Raw genomic sequence first — 21,717 nt, 5'->3', positions numbered from 1 at the left:
GTTGCTACACTTCAATATAAAAGAACATCAAAGTACAACGTTGAATCCCTGGATTTCTCAACAGCGGATCTCTGGATTTCTGAACGGTGGATCCCTAAATATCTGGATTTTCGGTACAATGAATCTTCCTGGTCAATTCACGTATCCAAAAGTCAGAGTCGACCGTTGCTACGCTTCAATATAAAAAAGCTCTAGAGTACAACGACGAACTAGTTACTGAGTCCTTCGAACGAACAAGTTTTTAAAAAGAACAAGCTTCACAACTCTTGGTCAAATTACTCTCTCTCTAGCTCATCTGTTCTAAGTGTATTATGTATTTCACTTACGCTAAGCTGATAGTTAATTCACTGTAATATCTGAGAGTTTACTCATTATTGTAAGTTGAACAGAACGTTGTCTGTTCAACAGAGTGATAGTTAGAAGTTCAGAACAGACAGCTGTAAAGTCATGGGTTCTGACTAGGTTTGTGTAGACGCTATACAAACCAAAGTTTTCTAATTGAATCTTTCTGAAAACCGAAGAATGAGTGACGTAAGAGTATTATCTCTAAACATCCATAAAACTTTGGTGTTATTTCCTTATTGCATCTAACTTTCTTGTATTTGTCGCTTCAAATCTAACAATCATTTCCACACTTGAATACGTTCAAGAGTTTGCGACAATTTGTTGAATAATAAAAATATATTTTAATCTCTAACAGGATTAAAATCGCATAGAAAGTCAAGACTAATTCAACAATATTTAACCCCCCCTTCTATTGTTGAAGTCAATCATAACATTTTAATTTAAGAAGTTAACATGTTTAATTGATATTTTTGTTTTTGAATTTAGGAAGTTAAAATGTCAAGCCAATATTTATTTAATATATGAAGTTAACATGTTAACCGATTTTTTTTAATGAAAATCGAAACCTAAAAAAATCTTTTGACCCTTAAGCTATTTTAATTGGTTGTGTCAAACCAATATTTTAATAAAATTGATAATATATATTAAAACTAATTTTTATTATATTTCATTTTATCAACATATATGAATTGTGATTGAATTACAAGTATATATAGTTTTCTCAAACATAGGAATTGAATTGTAATTTAATACCAATTTTCATGAAATTATAATTGAAATTCCATTACTAATTCCAATTACACTCATCCAAACATACCCTAAAATATATATATATATATATATATATATATATATATATATATATATATATATATATATAAAATGACCAATGTTCCGATAAAATTAGTTTAAAAGAAAAAAAGAATTCTCATTATCATTTAAAAAAAATGCAATTATTCCCTTATCTGATAGTGGAGATTCAGATGAGTGATTCAATTATTTAGATAAAGAATGAGATTTTGTCAAATATAATATATAATAGCAAAATATTATTATAGTTTAATTATGAAACTGAAACGTTTTAATTTTTTTTATTTTTTTTTATTTTTTTTTCTCTCCTAGCTGGCAAGGCCACGTAGTATTCGTGACTTTATTTTCGCTAACCCTTCGTTGAGAATATCATTTCTCTTAAAAAAAAAAATATAAGTATTCATCCAATCATTCAAAGAATTAGCGACGAATTATCTGTAGCTATTCAATAAAATAAATGAAATTATAGGAATAATGAGTATAATATTTCCTATACATTAAACTATATTTTAAATATCTTAATATACATAATTTTGTTTGAAATTGATCATTACATTTACTTTTGTTTGAAATTATTCTTTTTATATTTAATTTTTGTTTGAAATCGTTAAAAAAATTTAAGCACTACAAAATAAAAAAGTATAATTCCAAGTATAATTTTTTTTATTCTATTATCGAAATTTAAATCTTCTTGATAACCAATTTAATAGCATTGACCGCCTAAGATTCCAACTATACTGTATTTCTTAGATTTTGATTAAAACATATTTGGACTAATAAACTAATTTTTTTTTAAAATTAAATTTTATTCATTCTCTAGAATATATCCCCATTTTTTTGTGCAAGTCTTGTCTAGCTAACATATTCAAATATATTAAAAATTTTGTATTTTTGTAATTTTTATCATATTATTTATATTTTAACTATATAAATATCGAACATTTTTTTTTCTCTCTTTTAACGCCAATATTCTTTATTTAGAGATGATTTTGAAGGCACAACACTAACACACTATGTAAATATGGAGGAAACGAATAAGTAACAACTTTGTCATTGTCTTAGTTCGAAAAATCGTTGTTTAGAAATGAATACAGAGCATATGCGTCATCGTTTGAGAATAAAATTAAAGAATAAAAAATAAACTTAAAAAATAAAATAAATGGATATATCATGTATGAGAGGAATTTATGTATATTTTTAACACAAATTAACGAATTTCTAACATTTAAAAATATTTTAGATATTTATGGTATAAATTCAAACAAAAATAAATGTATAAGAAGTGATTTAAAATAGAAATAAATGTATAAAAAACAATTTTAATAAAAAAAATAAACAAAAAAATAAATATAGAAGGAAGAATTTAAAACAAGATCATGTATTATCTATGATCCCAAATTATAAAATGAGAGGAATGGTGGCAGAAACAAACTATTGTTATTACTATAATTACAGTCACTATATATTAGCTATTCTTTTTCCCAAAACTTTGATAAATATCATTTTCAAATTATATATTTGATTGAGGTAGTAAGTGGTCATTGTGTTACATTTTTTTTTTGGTAAATAAAATATTATATTTGAAAAGAGACTAATAGTTGTTCACATACTTTTATCTAAGAGATACATAGAAGAGCTCACACACTTTGACAATATAATCAGTAAAATTTAAATAATTTCGATAAAAAGTCAAATTAAAAGATTTATAAGCATTTTTTCAATTAATAAAATTTTGAAATATATATTTATACAATATATGAAATGTAGTTAAAATTTCCAATTATTTATTTATTTTTATCTAAATTTTACATTTTGAATTGTTAAAATATATTTATTAAAGAGATTTTACAACTTTATAATATAATATATATTATTAAATTTAATATATTTATGCATAATGAAAAATATAATATATATCTATATATTTTGTATTAATCAATTAAGAGATTCATTCTCTCAAAATCTAATTTTGAAGTAATTAGTGTAATAATGAGAGTGCAATCAATGATTGATAAATTACTCAAATCACCTCAATCGTGGATATTTTAGTCTTTGATAACAACTAATTTTTAAAACTTGTATGAAAAACTTGTTTTATGTTTCGGTATTATAAAAGTGAATCTCCTTTTATAAAAGTGATTATCTATAGATTTAATATACACGACTAAATCGTTGAGTGGAAGTGGACGACGGTTTTAATTATTTAATACGTAAATATGCATATCCTTTATTAGAATACTTTGTTCATTCAAATTGCAGATGTTTATAAATCCAAATTATTTATGAACTAAACCAGCATTTTTTAAAATAATCTATATAAACAACTCAAGTTAGAAATGTCTATAAATCATATTTTGATCTTAATGATTTTGTATATGTTTTATATACCTAAAAAATAATTTTGAAGAGTGATTACACTCAAAAAAAATATATGATCAAAATGACATATATTCTCAATATTTTTAATTTGAAAGAAAAAAATGACTCTCAATATCATTTGCAAAAGAATGCAATTATTTCCTTGTGTGAAAATGCAGATTTAGATGAGTGATTCACCTATGTGGATATAAAATGAGATTTAAGAAAGAATGTACTTATCTCAAAGAAAGGTCAATATCATAGTAAAATATCATTATAGTTTAATTATGCATATAGAAAATTAGATATAAAAAAATATGTACTTCTCATATCCACTTCAATATAAATTTAATTCATCCCACCACCAAGGGAATTAGCCATGTTGAGTAATCCGTGGCTATTCGATAAAAAAATGAATAAAAGGGCAGAAGGAAATTATGACAAAAATAAAGGTCGATAAAAGTTAAAAGTCATCGGTAATTGATCCAAAGCTTCTAATTTTCCTGTTGTTTCAGTTGTTCCATGTATTTGGATAATTATATTTTCTTTCGGTCAATGATCAATAAAGTCAATAAAGACGGATACGAAGAAATGTTGCTATTAGCATTTTACTAATGAATGAGTATAAAATGACTAATATTACTTATTTTACAAATATTATTTGTACATAGATATTGATTTGTTTCAATTAAAAAAATAGTTTAAATATTTAAAATATCAGAGAATTAATATTAAAATATTAGAAAATCAATAATAATATTAGAAATAGTTCATTTGTAAGTCATAAATTATTAGTGTCTATATATATATAATAAATTAATACTCATTAAACAATCCGACCTTTTTACACAAAATGATAAAAAAATGAGTACTACATTATGGTAGGAGAATTTACAATAATATATATATATATACTTCAAGTTTTAAGAACTGGTCATAAATACTCTAACAAAATGAGACTCATTTATTCTAACAAAATAGCATGACCTGAAAGGGATTAGAAGGAAGGAGCCTTCTATTGTTCCTTGACCTTTAACCTTAATGCTTGAGACATTTTTTTTAAATCAAATTATTTCTTAAAAATACAAGTAATTCGCATCTTGAGATTACTTTCATTAATATATATTAATATATATATGTAGAAATATCATAGTTAAGAAAATGTTTGATCCTTAGTCTAGTGGTTTCGCTAACCAAATTAGAAATAAATGGAGATTAAATATTATAGAGACTTTGTCCCATAATAGAGTTTTACTTTTTTGGTAGGACACAAAAACAAGTGTCACCATTTAAACAAGACGCTATGCGTTGTCAAAATATATGGATAATATCCATGTGGAGCATTGCTACAAATTGTTCGCTAAGATGATTATATATAATTTTTATTGGAATTTTTTTGGGAATCAAAGATTTCATCAAGATCTCGTTATTTGGATGAAGCGTTATTCACGGTGAAATTTTAACGGATAATATGTGCATTATAAAAAGTTGTATTATGGCTAATCGTTGTCGTATGTGTCACGAAAATGTTGAATCGATAACTCACTTATTTTTGCATTGTCGATGTGACTAGTATTTGAAGTATTTTGTGGAGTGAGTAGTGTCGGTCCTATATTTTAGGCTGCCCAGACGAAAATAGAAAAGAGGTTAATTATTTTTTTTGCTAAGAGTAAGTTTTGAACACATGACCAAATAAAACTAATAATTTTTCTACTTCAAAACTACTCTACTATACACTATAATGTTTGAAAATCTCAATAAATTTAATCAAATATAATTTTTATTTTTATTAAATGGGTTACCCTAAGGACTGGACTGTACTGTCCTAGCCTGTGGGTTTGCTGGGCTTACCCAGGGTCGGCCCTGAGTATGACTGTGATTAATTGGGTGATGTTCGAGTACATGGGTAATTGTTGACATGTTTGGATTGATGCGGCTGATATTACAGACCTACATATTTGGTTATCATTCAAATTATTTTTTGGTGCACTATCTAGTTGTTGATAAATTGTCGAACTTTTAATTATCGTAGTTGACCGATACGTATTATTCATAATGTTATTATTATGACGTATTTTGATAGTGTGATAATCGGATAGTGTACAATTTATTATTATTATATATATATTTATTTATTTGATATTTAACCGAATGTTTATATAAGTACCGAAATAGTTGTATATTTCTCGCGAATCATTCCTACTGGAGTAGATGAGCAGAGAAAGAAAGGATATATCTGAACTCAAACACTACGCTTGGAGATTATCAAAATTCTCTTGTTCTAGATCAGATACATGAGATCCTACACTTGCATAGTACGTAATTGGGAAAGACAAATGAGCAACTATTACATCTACTATTTCATTGTTTCTTTTTATTATTCCATTACTTCCTATTACCTAATATTGCTTATGCCCTGATAACAATAATTTGTTTTAATGCTCAGACGAAGAAGACGAAGACCCATTAGCCACATTTTCATGATGAGGGCTAGTAATGTCATCATTGTTTCCCTCGATCATGAGGCTGTTGGTGATTTCAGTGCCCAAAGCCACACCATTTCCAGCTGCACCTCTCTTCCCCAATGTGGTCTTATTGTTATGCATCCAGATCTTAAACACACTCCTCTCCACACCAACATCACGACAGAAAGTTTCGATCAGGTCCTCCTCACTCCTCTGCATCCTCCAGTCCAACTTCTCAGCAAGTTCCTGCATCTTCACTTTCTGCTCACAGCTGAATTTCGTCCTGTGCCGCTTCCTGCTGAAATCGGCGGAGAAACTAACAACCTGCACGGGCACCGCCACTTCAGATGGGCGGTTATCAGTAGGACGAGCAGAGTTAAGAGACAGAGCAGTGTGAGGGGCCGGTGGGTGGTGGTAATAGGAGGATGAATTGGGCGGCGGAGGAGGAGGAGGAGAGTCGGGGTTGGGGTTCAGATGACTGCCGTGGCTACGCAGCGGCGCAGGCTGGTGGTGGCCAAGGAGAACATACTCCGGCGCCGGGGAGTCATCCTTTTCACAGCGGTGGAAGTTACGGTGGCAGTCACAGACCATGCATTTCAGAGTGATGGGGTTTGATGGGTCAGCAGAGAGGGGTGCAATGTAACCACCGCAGCCGTCCAGGGAGAGGCCGCCCATGGCGGCGGCGTGGTTCTTCTGGCATTCCTTGTAGATGACTTCGTCGGCAGACCTGGGCAGCAGAGATGGCGACCGATGACGGAGAGAGATAGACGGGAGGCGTCTGAGGACGCCTCTGTTGATTGGAATTGACCTGCTTGGATGGGACCCGATCGGAGTCTCTGTTTCAGAATCAGGGGAATTGACAACGGTGGGGGTCCTGGAATTATCCATGGCTGAATGGTGAATGAAGAAGAAGAAGAAGAAGAAGAAAAGACTGGGTTTTTTCTTGTGATTGTGAATGTTTACCACTAGTAATTTTCTTTTATAACCAGAGATGTCAAGACTTGGGATAAATTCTTGACCCCAATGAGCGTTGGGGGTTTACACTTTTACAACTTTATGTCTTTTACTCATATTTTAAGATTATAAAATATTAATAAACATGATCTTAATATTTAATGTAGTTATTAAATTAATTTTTTACATCTATCTACATAATTTATATTTTTTTAATGAATTTTAGTTTATTTTTAAATATTATATTAATAGTTTTATACTCAAATTAGATATGTATACACAAGAAAATATTAATTTTAAAATAAATTTGATGTAATCTCTTTAAGGAATTATGTCATCATGAGATTATGTTACTTTATTTCCTAAATAAATTATTATATTAAATAAAGAGAATTTTAATTCTAGCGTCCTATCTTTAAGCGTTGATGTATTTAACATGAATATGTAAAATCTCAATAATTTCCGTGAGAAATTTATGCGTATAAGATTTAAAAAATAATTCTTCATTTAATTCAACTTTTAAATATATTTATATAATATTGTGAAACTTTTCAATTATTTAACTATTTATCTCTGAAATTTACATTTTTAATTTTGATTTGCTAGAATATATTTATTAAAGAGATTTTACTACTTTGTAATATAATATATATTATTATATTTAAAAATATATGATTATAAAAAGGTATATAATATATAAGTATATTTTTTTACATTAATCAATTTAGAGAATCAATTCACTTAATCTCATTTTTAAAGTAGTTGGTGTAATAATTAGAGTGCCATAAATGATTTAGAAATTACTCAAATAGCCTCAAAGAAGTTAACAATGGCGAATAAATCATGGATATTTTTGTCATTTATCATTAAATTAGTTATTTTTAAAACTTATATGCAAAACTTGTTTTGTTTTGAGTGTCTTGTTTTATAAAAGTGATAATTTTTAATAAGAGTGATTATCTATAAACTTTTAACAAACACATCTAAATTGTTGAGTGGAGGTCGAAGACGATTTTAGTTTAATATGAAAATATCCAAATCCTTGCTTAGAAAATTTTGTTAGTTCAAATTAAAAATGTTTATATATTCAAATTATTTATGAATTAATCCAAACCTTTTTATAAATAATATTTATGGACTACTCAATTTAAAAATGCCTATAAATCATATTTTTATCTTAATAATTTTTGTATATGTTTCACAAATAAATTGAGTGTTTGACCTAAAAATAAATCTTGAAGGGTGATTATAGGGTGAGTGTGTTTAGTAATCCTGAAATTAGCAATAAAACTAGAATTATAATTACAATGGAATTTAGTTTATAGTAATTTTATAGTTGTCAAATTTCAATCGGAATTTTAATTCCTAATTTTGTTTTTTAATGTTTTTTCAAACAAATTAATTATTATTTTATCATTTAAAACATGATTAAAATTTTCAATCGATAATATTTTTTTTGAATTTAGGATTTTAAATATCGTACCGATGTTTTTTTTTTTAATTTAGTAAGTTAACATTTGTAAACTCTTGGGAATGGTTTGTCGCAGCTTAGCACGTGTTTAGATGACACATGACAATACGGGGAAGATCCAAGGTGACTCGAGGTTCGATGCGTTTTAACCTTGGATTACGTGTCAGACATCTTTTAAAAAATACATTATTTTAAAAGATTTTAAAAATACCGGGGAGTTTTAAAAATTAATCATATAAAAATAATTAATTTTATTCAAATTTTAACAATTTAGGGACCAAATAATAATTTGTTTAAAACCCGGTTTAAATTAATCAAACATAACTAATTTAAAGATTATTTATTTGAAAACTGAGTCCTAAATGATTTTAGAAAAATAATTAAAAGGTACGTGTATAAACGTACTTTATACTAGAGTTTCTATAAGGTGTTCGATTTTTTGTTACGCTCGGGAAAAGACTTTCGGGCTTTGTCCTTCTCGCCCGTCAAAAGACGATTTTATTTTTTAAAATAAAGTCTGGCTATTACAAGATTTATTGATAACATTTATTTCTTTAATCAGTAGTCTAAGGTCTTAAACAAGGACAATTTTAGATTACGCTAAATAATTGTACAAAATTATTTAATATGGCATACCTACGATTGCGTATAAATTAAGTAAAAACCCTAAAAAAATATCAGAAAAATGTTAAAATTTATAAGTAAATTCAAAACGAGGCCTTAGCCAAAATATTTGTTTGGAAAATATCATAAAAATATTAAAATATCATTTCTTGACCTTTCGGGATTATTTGAAAATAGATTGTGGTTTCAAAGTTACAAAAATAATTTTTGATTTTAAAAAGTGGAACCAAATAGGCCTTAGGACTGGAGTCCTAGGGTCTGGGTCCATGTATGCCAATTTGGGCACGGAGAAGCTCGGTCTAGACTGGGGTGGTCTGGATCAGGGCTCAGGAGCATGGGTCCATGGATCTAGAGAGCTCAGTCCTGGGTTCGGGAGGCTCGATCCTAGGGTTGAGAAGTTTCGGTCCTAAACTTAATGTGTTCGGTCCTAGGCTTGAGAGGCTTAGTCCCAAGTTTAGCTTTTTCGATCGTGGACCTAGGAGACGCGGTCCTAGGTCAGACCTCTCAATCCGAGGTTAGAATCCTCGGTCGGATTCCTTAGTCCTTGCTCAAGAACACCGGTCCTAGGTCTCGATCCTAACTCAAGATCATCCGTCATTGGTCTCTGTCCTATGCCAATTTTCTCGGTCCTCAGTCTTGGTCAAGACTGAGGATTTTCGGTCATGTTTCTCGATCTCAGTCTAAGAACCTCGGTCATTTGCCTTGGTCTAAGAGGACCGAATGTTTTTGAATTGATCAAGAACTGCAAGTTCCATATCTTTTGATACAAATCATGAAATCATGATCTATAAGTTGCAATCAACTCATATGATTGTAGGGATTAAAAACCCTAACCCTAATCACGATCAATCGATCTCTACTAAGATCAATTTCTTAAAACCGTTTTTTTGTCAAAATTTGGGATCTTTTGAATATTTTTGGAAACAAAATAAAAATTATGTTTATTATTTTTATTTTTTGTATTTTTGAGTAATTTATGGTATTTATTTAATTGTTTGAAGCCATAAATTATACATAAATTATGTTTAAAATCATAATTAAATAATTTTAACCCCTTTTTGGGATTAATTTGGGTAAAATAAATACAATATTTTAACCTCATCAAATTATTTTTGAATTTTTTATTAAATTTTTAATTAGGGTTTATTTATCAAAATAATTAACCCTAATTTGATTTCTAATATATTTTTGAGTTATTTTGAATTTAAAAATTCAAAATATTATATTAATATAATTATAATTTAATAATATTATTTATAAATTAGGGTAGGTCAAATTTTCATATTTACAACATTTTAAACTAAATATATATATATTTTAATATAAAAAGTTAACAAGTTGAATTGATATTTTTGTTTTTGAAGGTAGGAAGTTAAAATGTCGAGCCAATTTTTTTTTTTAATATATGAAGTTAAAATGTTAATCGATATTTTTTTTAATAAAAATTGAAACTTAAAAAAATCTCTTAACCTTTGAACTATCCTAATTGGTTGTGTCAAACCAATATTTTAATAAAATAAATACTATATATAATAAAATATTATTATAGCTTAATTATGCATATTTAAAAAAATATATATGTATTCATCCTATCATCAACAGAATTAGAGACAAATAATCATCGCTGTTCAATAAAATAAATGATTATAGGGATAATGGGTATAATATTTCCTATACATTTAACTATGTTTTAAATATCTTTGTATGCATAATTTTATTTGAAATTGTTCATTTTACATTTACTTTTGTTTAAAATTACTCTATTTATATTTTTTTTTTGAAATAGTTAAAAAAAATTAAGCACTACAAAATTAAAAAACATAATTCCAAGAATAATTTCTTTTTCTATGATTAAAATTTAAATCTTCTTGATAATCAATTTAAAATCATCGACCGCCTAGAATTCCAACTATATTGTGTTTCTTAGATTTTGATTAGAACATATTTTGACTAATAAACTAATTTATTTTCAAATTAAAATACATTCATTCTCCCTAAAAGATGACTGTAGTTTTTGGGCAAGTCTTGTCTAACTAACCTATTCAAATCTATTACAAATTTTCTATTACAATATAATAAGTTATATTTCGTAATCTCTATCGTATTATTTATATTTTAACTATATGAATATTAAACATTTTTTCTATTTTTTAATGTCAATATTCTTTATTTAGATATGATTTTGAAGGCACGTCACTAACACAATATATAAATATGGAGGAAACGAATTAGTAACAACTTTGTTATTGCCTTAGTCTGGAATATCATTGTTTGGAAATGAATATAGAGCATATGCGTCATCGTTTGAGAATGAAATTGACGAAGGTGAAAGTTTTACCTCACAGTAAAATTTAGAAAAATAAAAAATGGATATATCATGTATGAGAGGAATTTGTGGAATTTGTGAGATTTTTAACACAAATTAACAAATTTCTAACATTTTAAATTATTTTAGATATTTATGGTATAATTTTAAATAAAAATAAATGTATAAAGAGCAATTTTAATTAAAAATAAATATACAATATCATTTATAAAAATATATTTCAAATTTAATTAAATGCACAAGGAGCATTATATGACTCAAAATTATAGTATGGGAGGAATAGTGACAGAACAAACAGTCTCTACATATTAAAAGCGCGACAATTGGACCAATCACTATATATTAGTTATTTGTTGTTCCCATAACTTTACAAATTATCATTTTCAAATTATATATTTAATTGAGGTAGTAAGTGGTCATTGTGTTACTTTCTTTCCGTAAGTAAATTATTATATTTGAAAAAGAGGCAAAGAGTTGTTCACATACTTTTATCTAAGAAGAGTTCACACACTTTGACAATATAATCAATAAAATCTAAATAATTTCGGTAAAAAGTCAAAGTAAAAGATTTATAAGCATTTTTTCTATTAATCAAACTTTGAAATATATATTTATACAAGTTATGAAATGTAGTTAAATTTTCCAATTATTTATTTACTTTTCTGAATTTTACATTTTTGAGCTGTTAAAATATATTTCTTAAAGAGATTTTACAACTTTGTAATATAATATATGTTATTAAATTTAATATATTTATGCATTAAAAAAAAAGTATAATATGTATCTATATATTTTGTATTAATCGATAAAGAGATTCATTCACTAAATCCAGTGCCGGCCCTGAGATTTGGGCTGCCCTAAGATTTGGGCTGCCTCAGCAGTGAAATCCAGTGCCGGCCTTGAGATTTGGGCTGCCCCGGTCTTGGGTAAAAAAAAAGATCGAAAATATATTGTTGCTCTAAGTCTATTTTAAAAATGGATTAAAAAAATAGTTTGTAATGAGATTTGAACCCACAACCAACTAAATATTTTAAATAATTATCTTTCACCACTAAGGCACAACACTTTTTTATTTAAAATTATAACAAATTTAATAAAAATATCTTACTAATTTTAATAATTTGGCTGCCTTAAGGAGTGGGCTGCCCTAGTCCAAGGGCTTGCTGGGCTTACCCCAAGGCCAACCCTGACTAAATTTAATTTTGAAGTAGTTAGTATAATAATGAAAGTACTATAAATGATTGATAAATTACTCAAATCACCTCAATCATGGATATTTTGGCCTTTGATAATTAAATCAACTCATTTTTAAAACTTGTATGTAAAACTTGTTTCTATGTTTCCGGTATTATAAGAGTGGATCTCCTTTTATAAAAGTGATTATCTATACATTAAATATACACGACTAAATCATTGAGTGCAGGTGGATGGCGGTTGTAATTTATTATGAAAATATGCAAATTCTTTATTAGAATACTTTGTTCATTCAAATTAAAGATGTTTATATATCCAAATTATTTATGAACTAATCCAACATTTTTTAAAATAATATAAATGAACAACTCAAGTTAAAAATATCTATAAATCATATTTTTTATCTTAATGATTTTCTATATGTTTTACAAATAAATTGAGTGTTTGACCTAAAAAAATAATTTTGAATAGTGATTACACTCAAAAGATATATGATCAAAATGACATATATTCCCAATATCTTTAATTTAAAAGAAAAAAATGACTCTCAATATCATTTGCAAAAGAGTGCAATTATTTCCTTATGTGATAATGGAGATTTAGATGAGTGATTCACCTTTGTAGATAAAGAATGTACTTACCTAAAAGAAAGGTCAATATCATAGTAAAATATCATTATAGCATAATTTAAGCATACAGAAAATTAGATATAAAAAATATGTATTCCTCATATCCACTTCAATATAATTTAATTCATCCCACCACCAAGGGAATTAGCGACGTTGAGTTATCCGTGACTATTCAATAAAATAATGAATAATAGAAATCATGACGGAAATAAAGGTCGCTAAAATTCAAAAGCGTCGGTAATTGAACCAATTGATTTATATTATGTCGCTTCTAATTTTCCTGTTGTTCCCTGTACTTGGATAATTATATATTTTCTTCGGTCAATGGTCAATAACTATGGATACGAAGAAATGTTGCTACTAGTATTTTACCAATGAATGAGTATAAAATGAATAATAGTGACGATTAAATTACATGTGGCTATTACACAAAAACATATATATATAATGACAGAATTAGTGACAGACAAAAGCGTCACTTTTCTCAAATTACCATCAATAAATGTTATTCAAATTATTTTTAAAATGAAAATAATTGTATTTTCATGAAAATACATCTAGATCAATGGTTGCTAAAATGGTTGACTAGAAAGAAAAATATTATAACAAAGTCGTAGTAACCGAATCAAATTATTTCGTTTGGGACGGTTTTTTCGTAGTTTACCGGTAGTTGATCGGGGATAATATTTGTTTTCCCGCCCCAATATCACCCTGATTTAATTTGAAAACCGTTCCAGTGATCAAAGCGGTTGTTTTGACGAATTCCGGTTCGACTGGTCCAACCGGATGAATCACCTGTCAAACCGGGTACATTATCACATCTTTCTCTTTCTCTTTCTCTTTCTCTTTCTCTTTCTCTTTCTCAAATTTACATCAAGGCAGAAATTGTTGATTATTTAAACAGAAAAAACCCTTTATCGATCAAATGATAACAAGATTTCAAGTTTGAATAGGTGAATCGGCTTATGTGATAAGTTGTTGTTAAATGTTTCGAACCGTGGGCAATGATTGCTGGAAGAGCCAACAAAAAAAATGCATAAACAAACTGCTTTCACCATTATCGCATGTCTTCGAAAGCAAAGTACTAATGAAGGTGGAACAAATTTCAATCAAGGTCTGAAACAATCAATATTCAAAGCAATTTCAAAAGAAGAGGAGTTGGAAAACCAAATATACATCAAGGCAACTTGTATCTTACCAAATTCAAATAAATTAAATGTCGAAATTCAACCATACACTCTCATTCACCACAAACCCTACCCACCAAAACTGTTGACAATAATTGTTTTCTAACATGTTTCACTTTTTAGATATGTGTTTTGAGATCCAACCCTTCCATAGTGTCCTACTAGTGCTACTAGTGCTACAGATGCAGTAAATTCGTTAGATTTCATACAACACCGCTGATGTTTGCCCCTATTTTGATGATGGATTTGTCGAGGCGGTTGACTTCATGCCTCCGCTGGACTCGTCGCGTTATGTCTCCTCTACGATATGATCTTCAAACCCTCAGGTTTCAATCGTGGTTGAAGGAACCGAATGCCCATCTTTTAATTTAGTTATTTTTTACACAATGTGGTTGGTGTGGTTGATGGAGGCGAGGAAGAGGAAAAACTGAACGTATAAGAATCATATCCCTCAAGAAGATTCATAATGAGATTGAAATTTTGGTGTTTGGAGAGAGAAAACCTTTCCAAACGGGAATTTTAGGATCACTTTTTCGTCCGAATCGTCCGGTCCAACCAGATCTTGACTGGTTCGTAAGGTTTACGTATTGAAGCCAGCAACCGGTACGGTTAATCACCCGTTTCACAGTCCGATCGGTTGGACCGGCGGTCGGACCGCGTATTTTAAAACATTGTAATTTTGCCATAAGCACTATAAATACAACTAAATATATGAAATCACAAATATATTTATCTATTCATTAGAGTTTTAAGTTTATTTCTTTATAATATAAATTTTTAATACATTACCATATATATATATTAAAATATGATATCAACGGTGCCTCGTTTGAATTCTTCAAACTCGAACAGGGCAAAAATCATAATAAAAAAAAAATCGAAGTAAAACGGGACAGGAAAAATAAATGCATTCGTTCATTGCAATCTCTAGTTTATGTCTGCAAATTTCTTAAAAAGTATTAATTTGAGAGTTAATAATACATTATTAGTTTATCTTATTAATCATGAACAATTTATACACTACTATTATTAATTTAAAAAGATTTTGATACATAAAAAAATGATAGGTAATAAATATTTTTTTGTCTGGTTAAATCGAATAACATAGGTTGCTCCAAAAATAACATATTCTTTTGTTCCTCACTCATAATGCAACAAATATGCTTTTACTTGTTATAACAATTGAAAGACCAAATTATAGTTATTTAAAATATAACATCTTAACAACAACATAATTAATCTATTTAAATTTATAAAATAAATCATTTAAAACAAATATTTACAATATATTATTTGTAATATATATATATATATTAAATTACTGTTTATGTTAGGTTATATTCTCAATATTAGGTGGTGATTAGTATTTGTTTAAGTTTATTATAATAATAGTTATTATTATTATAAATATTACTTATTTTACAAATATTATTTGTACATAGATATTGATTTGTTTAAATTAAGAAAATAGTTTAAATATTTAAAATAATTAAGAATTAATATTAAAATATTAGAATATCAATAATAATATTAGTTGGTGCAAAATGAGAACGTGTCATAAATACTAAAAAATGAGACTCATTTATTCTAACAAGATCAGTATGATTTGAAAGGGATTAGCGTGGGGTCATTGCCAAGCTTTTTATGGACTTTGACCTTAATGCTTAAAACATTTCTATTTCTAAAAAATAGAAATAATAATTCAACCAAAGAAGTTGGATAATTTGTGTTTGGAAAATTTTTTGGAATCAATACCTTACTTACTTTTGTATTGTCGAGTGGTGACTAATATTTGTAGTCTTTTGTAGGCTGTCAAGACGAAAATAGAAAACATGTTAATTATTTTTTTTTTTTGTTAAGAGTGAGATTTGAACCCATTACCAAATAAAACTATAAATTTCTCATTCAAAACCACTCTACAATACAATTTAATGATTGAAAATCTCAATAAATTTAACTATATATATATATATATTTTTATTAAATGGGTTGCCTTAAGGATTGAACTGCCCTAGCATGTGGGTTTACCTAGGACCGACCCTGAGTATGACTGTGATTAATTGGGTGAGTTTGGATTGATGTGGCCCTACATATTTGGGTTATCATTCCAATTATTTTTTGGTGGACTATCTAGTTTATGATAAATTGTCAAACTTCTAATTATCGTAGTCGACCGATGCGTATCATTCATAATATTATTATTATGAGAGTACTAATAATAACGATAAAGGCAATAAAGTCTGTTGAGGAATTAATCGTTCTTCTTAAGAATTACGAGCTGATAATTGATTGGGTACCATTCTTTCTTATTTTTTAATTTTTTTTCTTATCATGTTTTTGTCATTTTACCTAAATGATTTTAATTTTGATTTTTAATATACACATACTTTTTAAAAAAAATATATAATTCATCCATAAAATGATACATATATTGGCGCATGGAGAGTGGTCACCAAAGGCCTCCCGCACTATGTAAAAAGACTGATGAGTGACCTGGCTTCTATAGCCATTGTTTCCGACCACCTCACTTCAACAAACCACCTATTGACATGGTTGCTCGAAGAACTTGTGCTACAATCTACTTGGTCTTCCATATTTATGGTATAATAATCGGATAGTGTACAATTTATTATTATTATTATTATATATATATATATTTTTGATATTAAACAGAATGTTTATATAAGTACCGAAATAGAGGGTATATCTGTTGTCTCACAAACAGTACTATGATGTGTTTCTGTTAAGCTTTAAACTATAATCGAGCATTTCGAGTTCTTTTTTTTAAGAAATGGGTTCTTGATGATCGGGACCGATGGTGAATTCAATACTCAAGTGCAGTGGACATAGAATGAGAAGAGAATTCGAGGTTAAGGAGAGAAGAGCCGAAGGTGAGAAGAGAAATACTACTAGATTACACCTAGCAGTCCAAGATAGGGGTCCAAGACCGGGAGAATAACTTAGAGCCAACTTTTAAAAGATTCAATTCATAGCCCCAAAAAGTCAGGTGAGCATCAGCATTTAAAGATGCTGAATTACCCAAGAGTATTCGGTTACAACTATTTCCAAAATAACAGAATTCGGTTTAAGAGAAATAAGAGAGAAAGGAAACAAAACAGAATTATTCAATAAAAAAACATAAACTAGCCCATATGCATACTAGGGCCGAGAGACGGGTGCTGCAAATATTTTAGGACCGAGTTTTGGTGAGCAGACCGTAGCATAATCTCCCCCTTCGAGGTTCGTCGCCCTCGACGAAAAGAACGTGGACTGATCAGCCTCTAATGCGCATCTTCAAACTTCAAAAATATCGTTTCGGTCGGGCTTCAAAATGTTCAGCAAGCTTCGCCGCAAAGGACCGGTCTTCTTAAAAATCTTTCGGCAGAATCGTTTCAGTAATGGTTCCAGTCGGGTCCTCATCATTCCGCCCATGTATGGAATTTCTGTGCACACAAGGTCGAGTTTTTCTTTGTTTAGAGCTGACCTTTGTTGCTGCAATATCTTCAGCGCCTGGTGCAAAAATAATTTTTCCATCTTTGATTATACTCTATAGTGTCTTCAAAAATCCAAGCCAAGTCTTTTCCCCGAACCAACATAACAGCGGCATCGAAGGAGTCATAACTTCTAATTAGATCTTCAGGAATATCTTCCAAGGTCATTGCCGCGAGGGAAACAGTTTGGCCTTCGGGCTTACTCTTTATTTGCATTTTCGCAGCAGCATTATATTCATCTAAGGTCTTTTCCAGCTGATTTCCATGCATCAAAGTGGCCTGCGACCGAGGAATCCCCTTTAGCCAGCCCTCGACATCCGACCCATCAAACCGAGGTAAATCGACCTTGGTTAGCCGAGTGGGAGGAACATAGTGTTGGTCGCGGTTCTAGCCAGGGTGCTGGGGCCTAAATGGGGAAGGACCGTGGCAAGAATTATTATCATAGGGTCTGCGGCGGGGTTCTTGCACATTTCCAGATGCCCCGCTCTCAAAGGCTGTCATTCGTTCTTCAGCCGCATCAAATCTTCGGTCTATGGCAGCTTGCATCGCAGCTGTTTGTTGGGACAGATTTTCAATAAGGGCCTTGAGCGCATCCATTTCTGATTGCTGGAGAGTTTCTACCATGTTGAGAATCGATCAGCTCTGATACCAATATGTTAAACTTTAAACTATAATCGAGCCTTTCGAGTTCTTTTATTCAAGAAACGAGTTCTTGATGATCGGGACCGATGATGGAATTCAATACTCAAGCGCAACGGACATAGAATGAGAAGAGAATTCGAGGTTAAGGAGAGAAGAGCCGAAGGTGAGAAGAGAAATACTACTAGATTACACCTAGCAGTCCAAGATAGGGGTCCAAGACCGGGAGAATAACTTAGAGCCTGTTGGGGAAAAACCCTTTTGACAGAACCACAAAAGAAGAAAACAAACTGAAAGAGCACACTAACAGAATTTGATAACGGAGTTCGGCCAAAATGTTGCGTACGTCTCCGAGCACTAAGGCTATCAATTAATAAGGAAGAAGAGATACAAATTTGGGTGCCATAAACCAAAGAGGGGGGAGTTTCTTTTATACACTAAGAAACTTCCCCAACTCCCATCATCTTCCGATGTGGGATTTATGCTAATTGTGAATATAATTTCTTTTATATACTAAGAAACTTCTTTCACTCCCATTATCTTCCGATGTGGGATTCTATTTGTGCCATAAATAACAGAGCCAACTTTCAAAAGATTCAATTCATAGCCCCAAAAAGTGGGGTGAGCATCAGCATTTAAAGAAGCTGAATTACCCAAAAGTATTCGGTTACAACTACTTCCAAAATAACAGAATTCGGTTTAAGAGAAATAAGAGAGAAAAGAAACAAAACAGAATTATTCAATAAAAATCATAAACTGACCCATATGCACACTAGGGCCGAAAGACGGGTGCTGCAAATATTTTAGGACCGAGGTTTTGGTGACCCGACCGTAATAGTTTCACACTACAAAACTTAGTTATTTTTAAAATTAGTGGGTCTCACATCCACATTTATTGTTTAATTTTTCTAAATTTTGAAATGTACACAGGAAACTGCTTGTGAGACAACAAATCTATTTCCTAAAAATAGTTGTTATGTTTTTTTTAATTTGACCTCAAAAAAAATATATTTCCCGGGCGAATCATTCCTATTTGAGTAGATGAGCAGAGAAAGAAAGGATATATCTGAAATCAAACACGACGTTTGGAGATGATCAAAATTCTCTTGTTCTAGATCACATACATGAGATCCTACACTTGCATAGTAATTGGGAAAGACAAATGAGCAACTATTACATCTAGTATTTCATTGTTTCTTTTTATTATTCCATTACTTCCTATTACCTAATATTGCTTATGCCCTGATAACAATTTGTTTTAATGCTCAGACGAAGAAGACGAAGACTCATTAGCCACATTTTCATGATGAGGGCTAGTAATGTCATCATTGTTTCCCTCGATCATGAGGCTGTTGGTGATTTCAGTGCCCAAAGCCACACCATTTCCAGCTGCACCTCTCTTCCCCAATGTGGTCTTATTGTTATGCATCCAGATCTTAAACACACTCCTCTCCACACCAACATCACGACAGAAAGTTTCGATCAGGCCCTCCTCACTCCTCTGCATCCTCCAGTCCAACTTCTCAGCAAGTTCCTGCATCTTCACTTTCTTCTCACAGCTGAATTTCGTCCTGTGCCGCTTCCTGCTGCAACCGGCGGAGAAACTAACAACCTGCACGGGCACCGCAACTTCAGATGGGCGGTTATCAGTAGGACGAGCAGAGTTAAGAGACAGAGCAGTGTGAGGGGCCGGTGGGTGGTGGTAATAGGAGGATGAATTGGGCGGCGGCGGAGGAGAGTCGGGGTTGGGGTTCAGATGACTGCCGTGGCTACGCAGCGGTGCAGGCTGGTGGTGGCCAAGGAAAACATACTCCGGCGCCGGGGAGTCATCCTTTTCACAGCGGTGGAAGTTACGGTGGCAGTCACAGACTATGCATTTCAGAGTGATGGGGTTTGATGGGTCAGCAGAGAGGGGTGCAATGTAACCACCGCAGCCGTCCAGGGAGAGGCCGCCCATGGCAGCGGCGTGGTTCTTCTGGCACTCCTTGTAGATGACTTCGTCGGCAGACCTGGGCAGCAGAGATGGCGACCGATGACGGGGAGAGATAGACGGGAGGCGTCTCAGGACGCCTCTGGTGATTGGAATTGACCTGCTTGGATGGGACCCGATCGGAGTCTCTGTTTCAGAATCAGGGGAATTGACAACGGTGGGGGTCATGGCTGAATGGTGAATGAAGAAGAAGAAGAAAAGACTGGTTTAAATTCTTGTGATTGTGATTGTGATTGTGATGTGAATGTTTACCACTAGTAATTTTCTTTTATAACCAGAGATTTTAAGACTTGGGTTATTCTTCACCCATTGAGCGTTGGGGGTTTACACTTTTACACCTTTTTGTCTTTTTACTCATCTTTTAAGATTATAAAATATTAATAAACTAATTTTAACATAATCAAAATATTTAATATAGTTATTAAATTAATTTTCTACATCTATCTACATAATTTATATTTTTTTTAATGACTTTTAGTTTATTTTCAAATATTATATTAATAGTTTTCTACTCAAATTAGATAAGTATATACAAAAAAATATATATATATATATATATTTTTTAAATAAATATTTTTTAATCTCATTAAGGATGTATGTCATTCTTAGGAGATTATGTTACTTTTTTTCCTTAATAAATTGTTATATTAAATAAAGAGAATTTTATTTCACGCGTTTTATCTATATGTGTTGACGTATTTAAAATTATAAATTGGAAAATCTCAATAATTTTCGAGAAAGTTACATAATAATATTTAAAACTTTTTTTTCATTAAATTCAACTTTTAAATATATTTATAAAATATATAAAATGTTGTTAAACTTTCCAATTATTTAATTATTATTTCTGAAATTTACATTTTTTATTTTGATTTATTAGAATATATTTATTAAAGAGATTTTACTACTTTGTAATATAATATATATTATTAAGTTTAAGAAATATATGATTATAAAAAGGTATAATAGATAAGTATATTTTTTATATTAATTAATTTATTAAATTGATTCACTCAATCTTATATTAAAGTAGTTGGTGTAATAATTAGAGTGCGATAAATGATTTGGAAATTACTCAAATATCCTCAAAGAAGTTAACAATTACGTATCAGTCATGGACATTTTGATTTTTTATCATTAAATCAGTTATTTTTTTAAACTTGTATGCAAAACTTGTTTTGAGTGCTGTTTTATAAAAGTGATCATTTTTAATAAGAGTGATTATCTATCAACA

At 30.1% G+C, this 21,717-nt stretch overlaps 2 protein-coding genes across 2 annotated transcripts; both read right to left on the bottom strand.

The window, feature by feature from the left end:
• Positions 1–5,948: 5,948 nt before the first annotated feature.
• On the bottom strand, positions 5,949–6,866 carry LOC124925120 (zinc-finger homeodomain protein 10-like). Its single transcript, XM_047465092.1, has one exon. The coding sequence runs from the start codon at positions 6,864–6,866 to the stop codon at positions 5,949–5,951; it is 918 nt and encodes a 305-aa protein (XP_047321048.1).
• A 12,885-nt stretch (positions 6,867–19,751) lies between these two features.
• On the bottom strand, positions 19,752–20,651 carry LOC124925119 (zinc-finger homeodomain protein 10-like). Its single transcript, XM_047465091.1, has one exon. It carries the CDS (start codon positions 20,649–20,651, stop codon positions 19,752–19,754), a length of 900 nt encoding a protein of 299 aa, XP_047321047.1.
• Positions 20,652–21,717: the final 1,066 nt, after the last annotated feature.

The sequence above is a fragment of the Impatiens glandulifera genome, chromosome 2 (genome assembly GCF_907164915.1).
Source record: "Impatiens glandulifera chromosome 2, dImpGla2.1, whole genome shotgun sequence".
NCBI lineage: Eukaryota > Viridiplantae > Streptophyta > Magnoliopsida > Ericales > Balsaminaceae > Impatiens > Impatiens glandulifera.
Note: the sequence above shows the minus strand (reverse complement) of the source record. Positions and strands in the feature narration are given on the sequence as shown.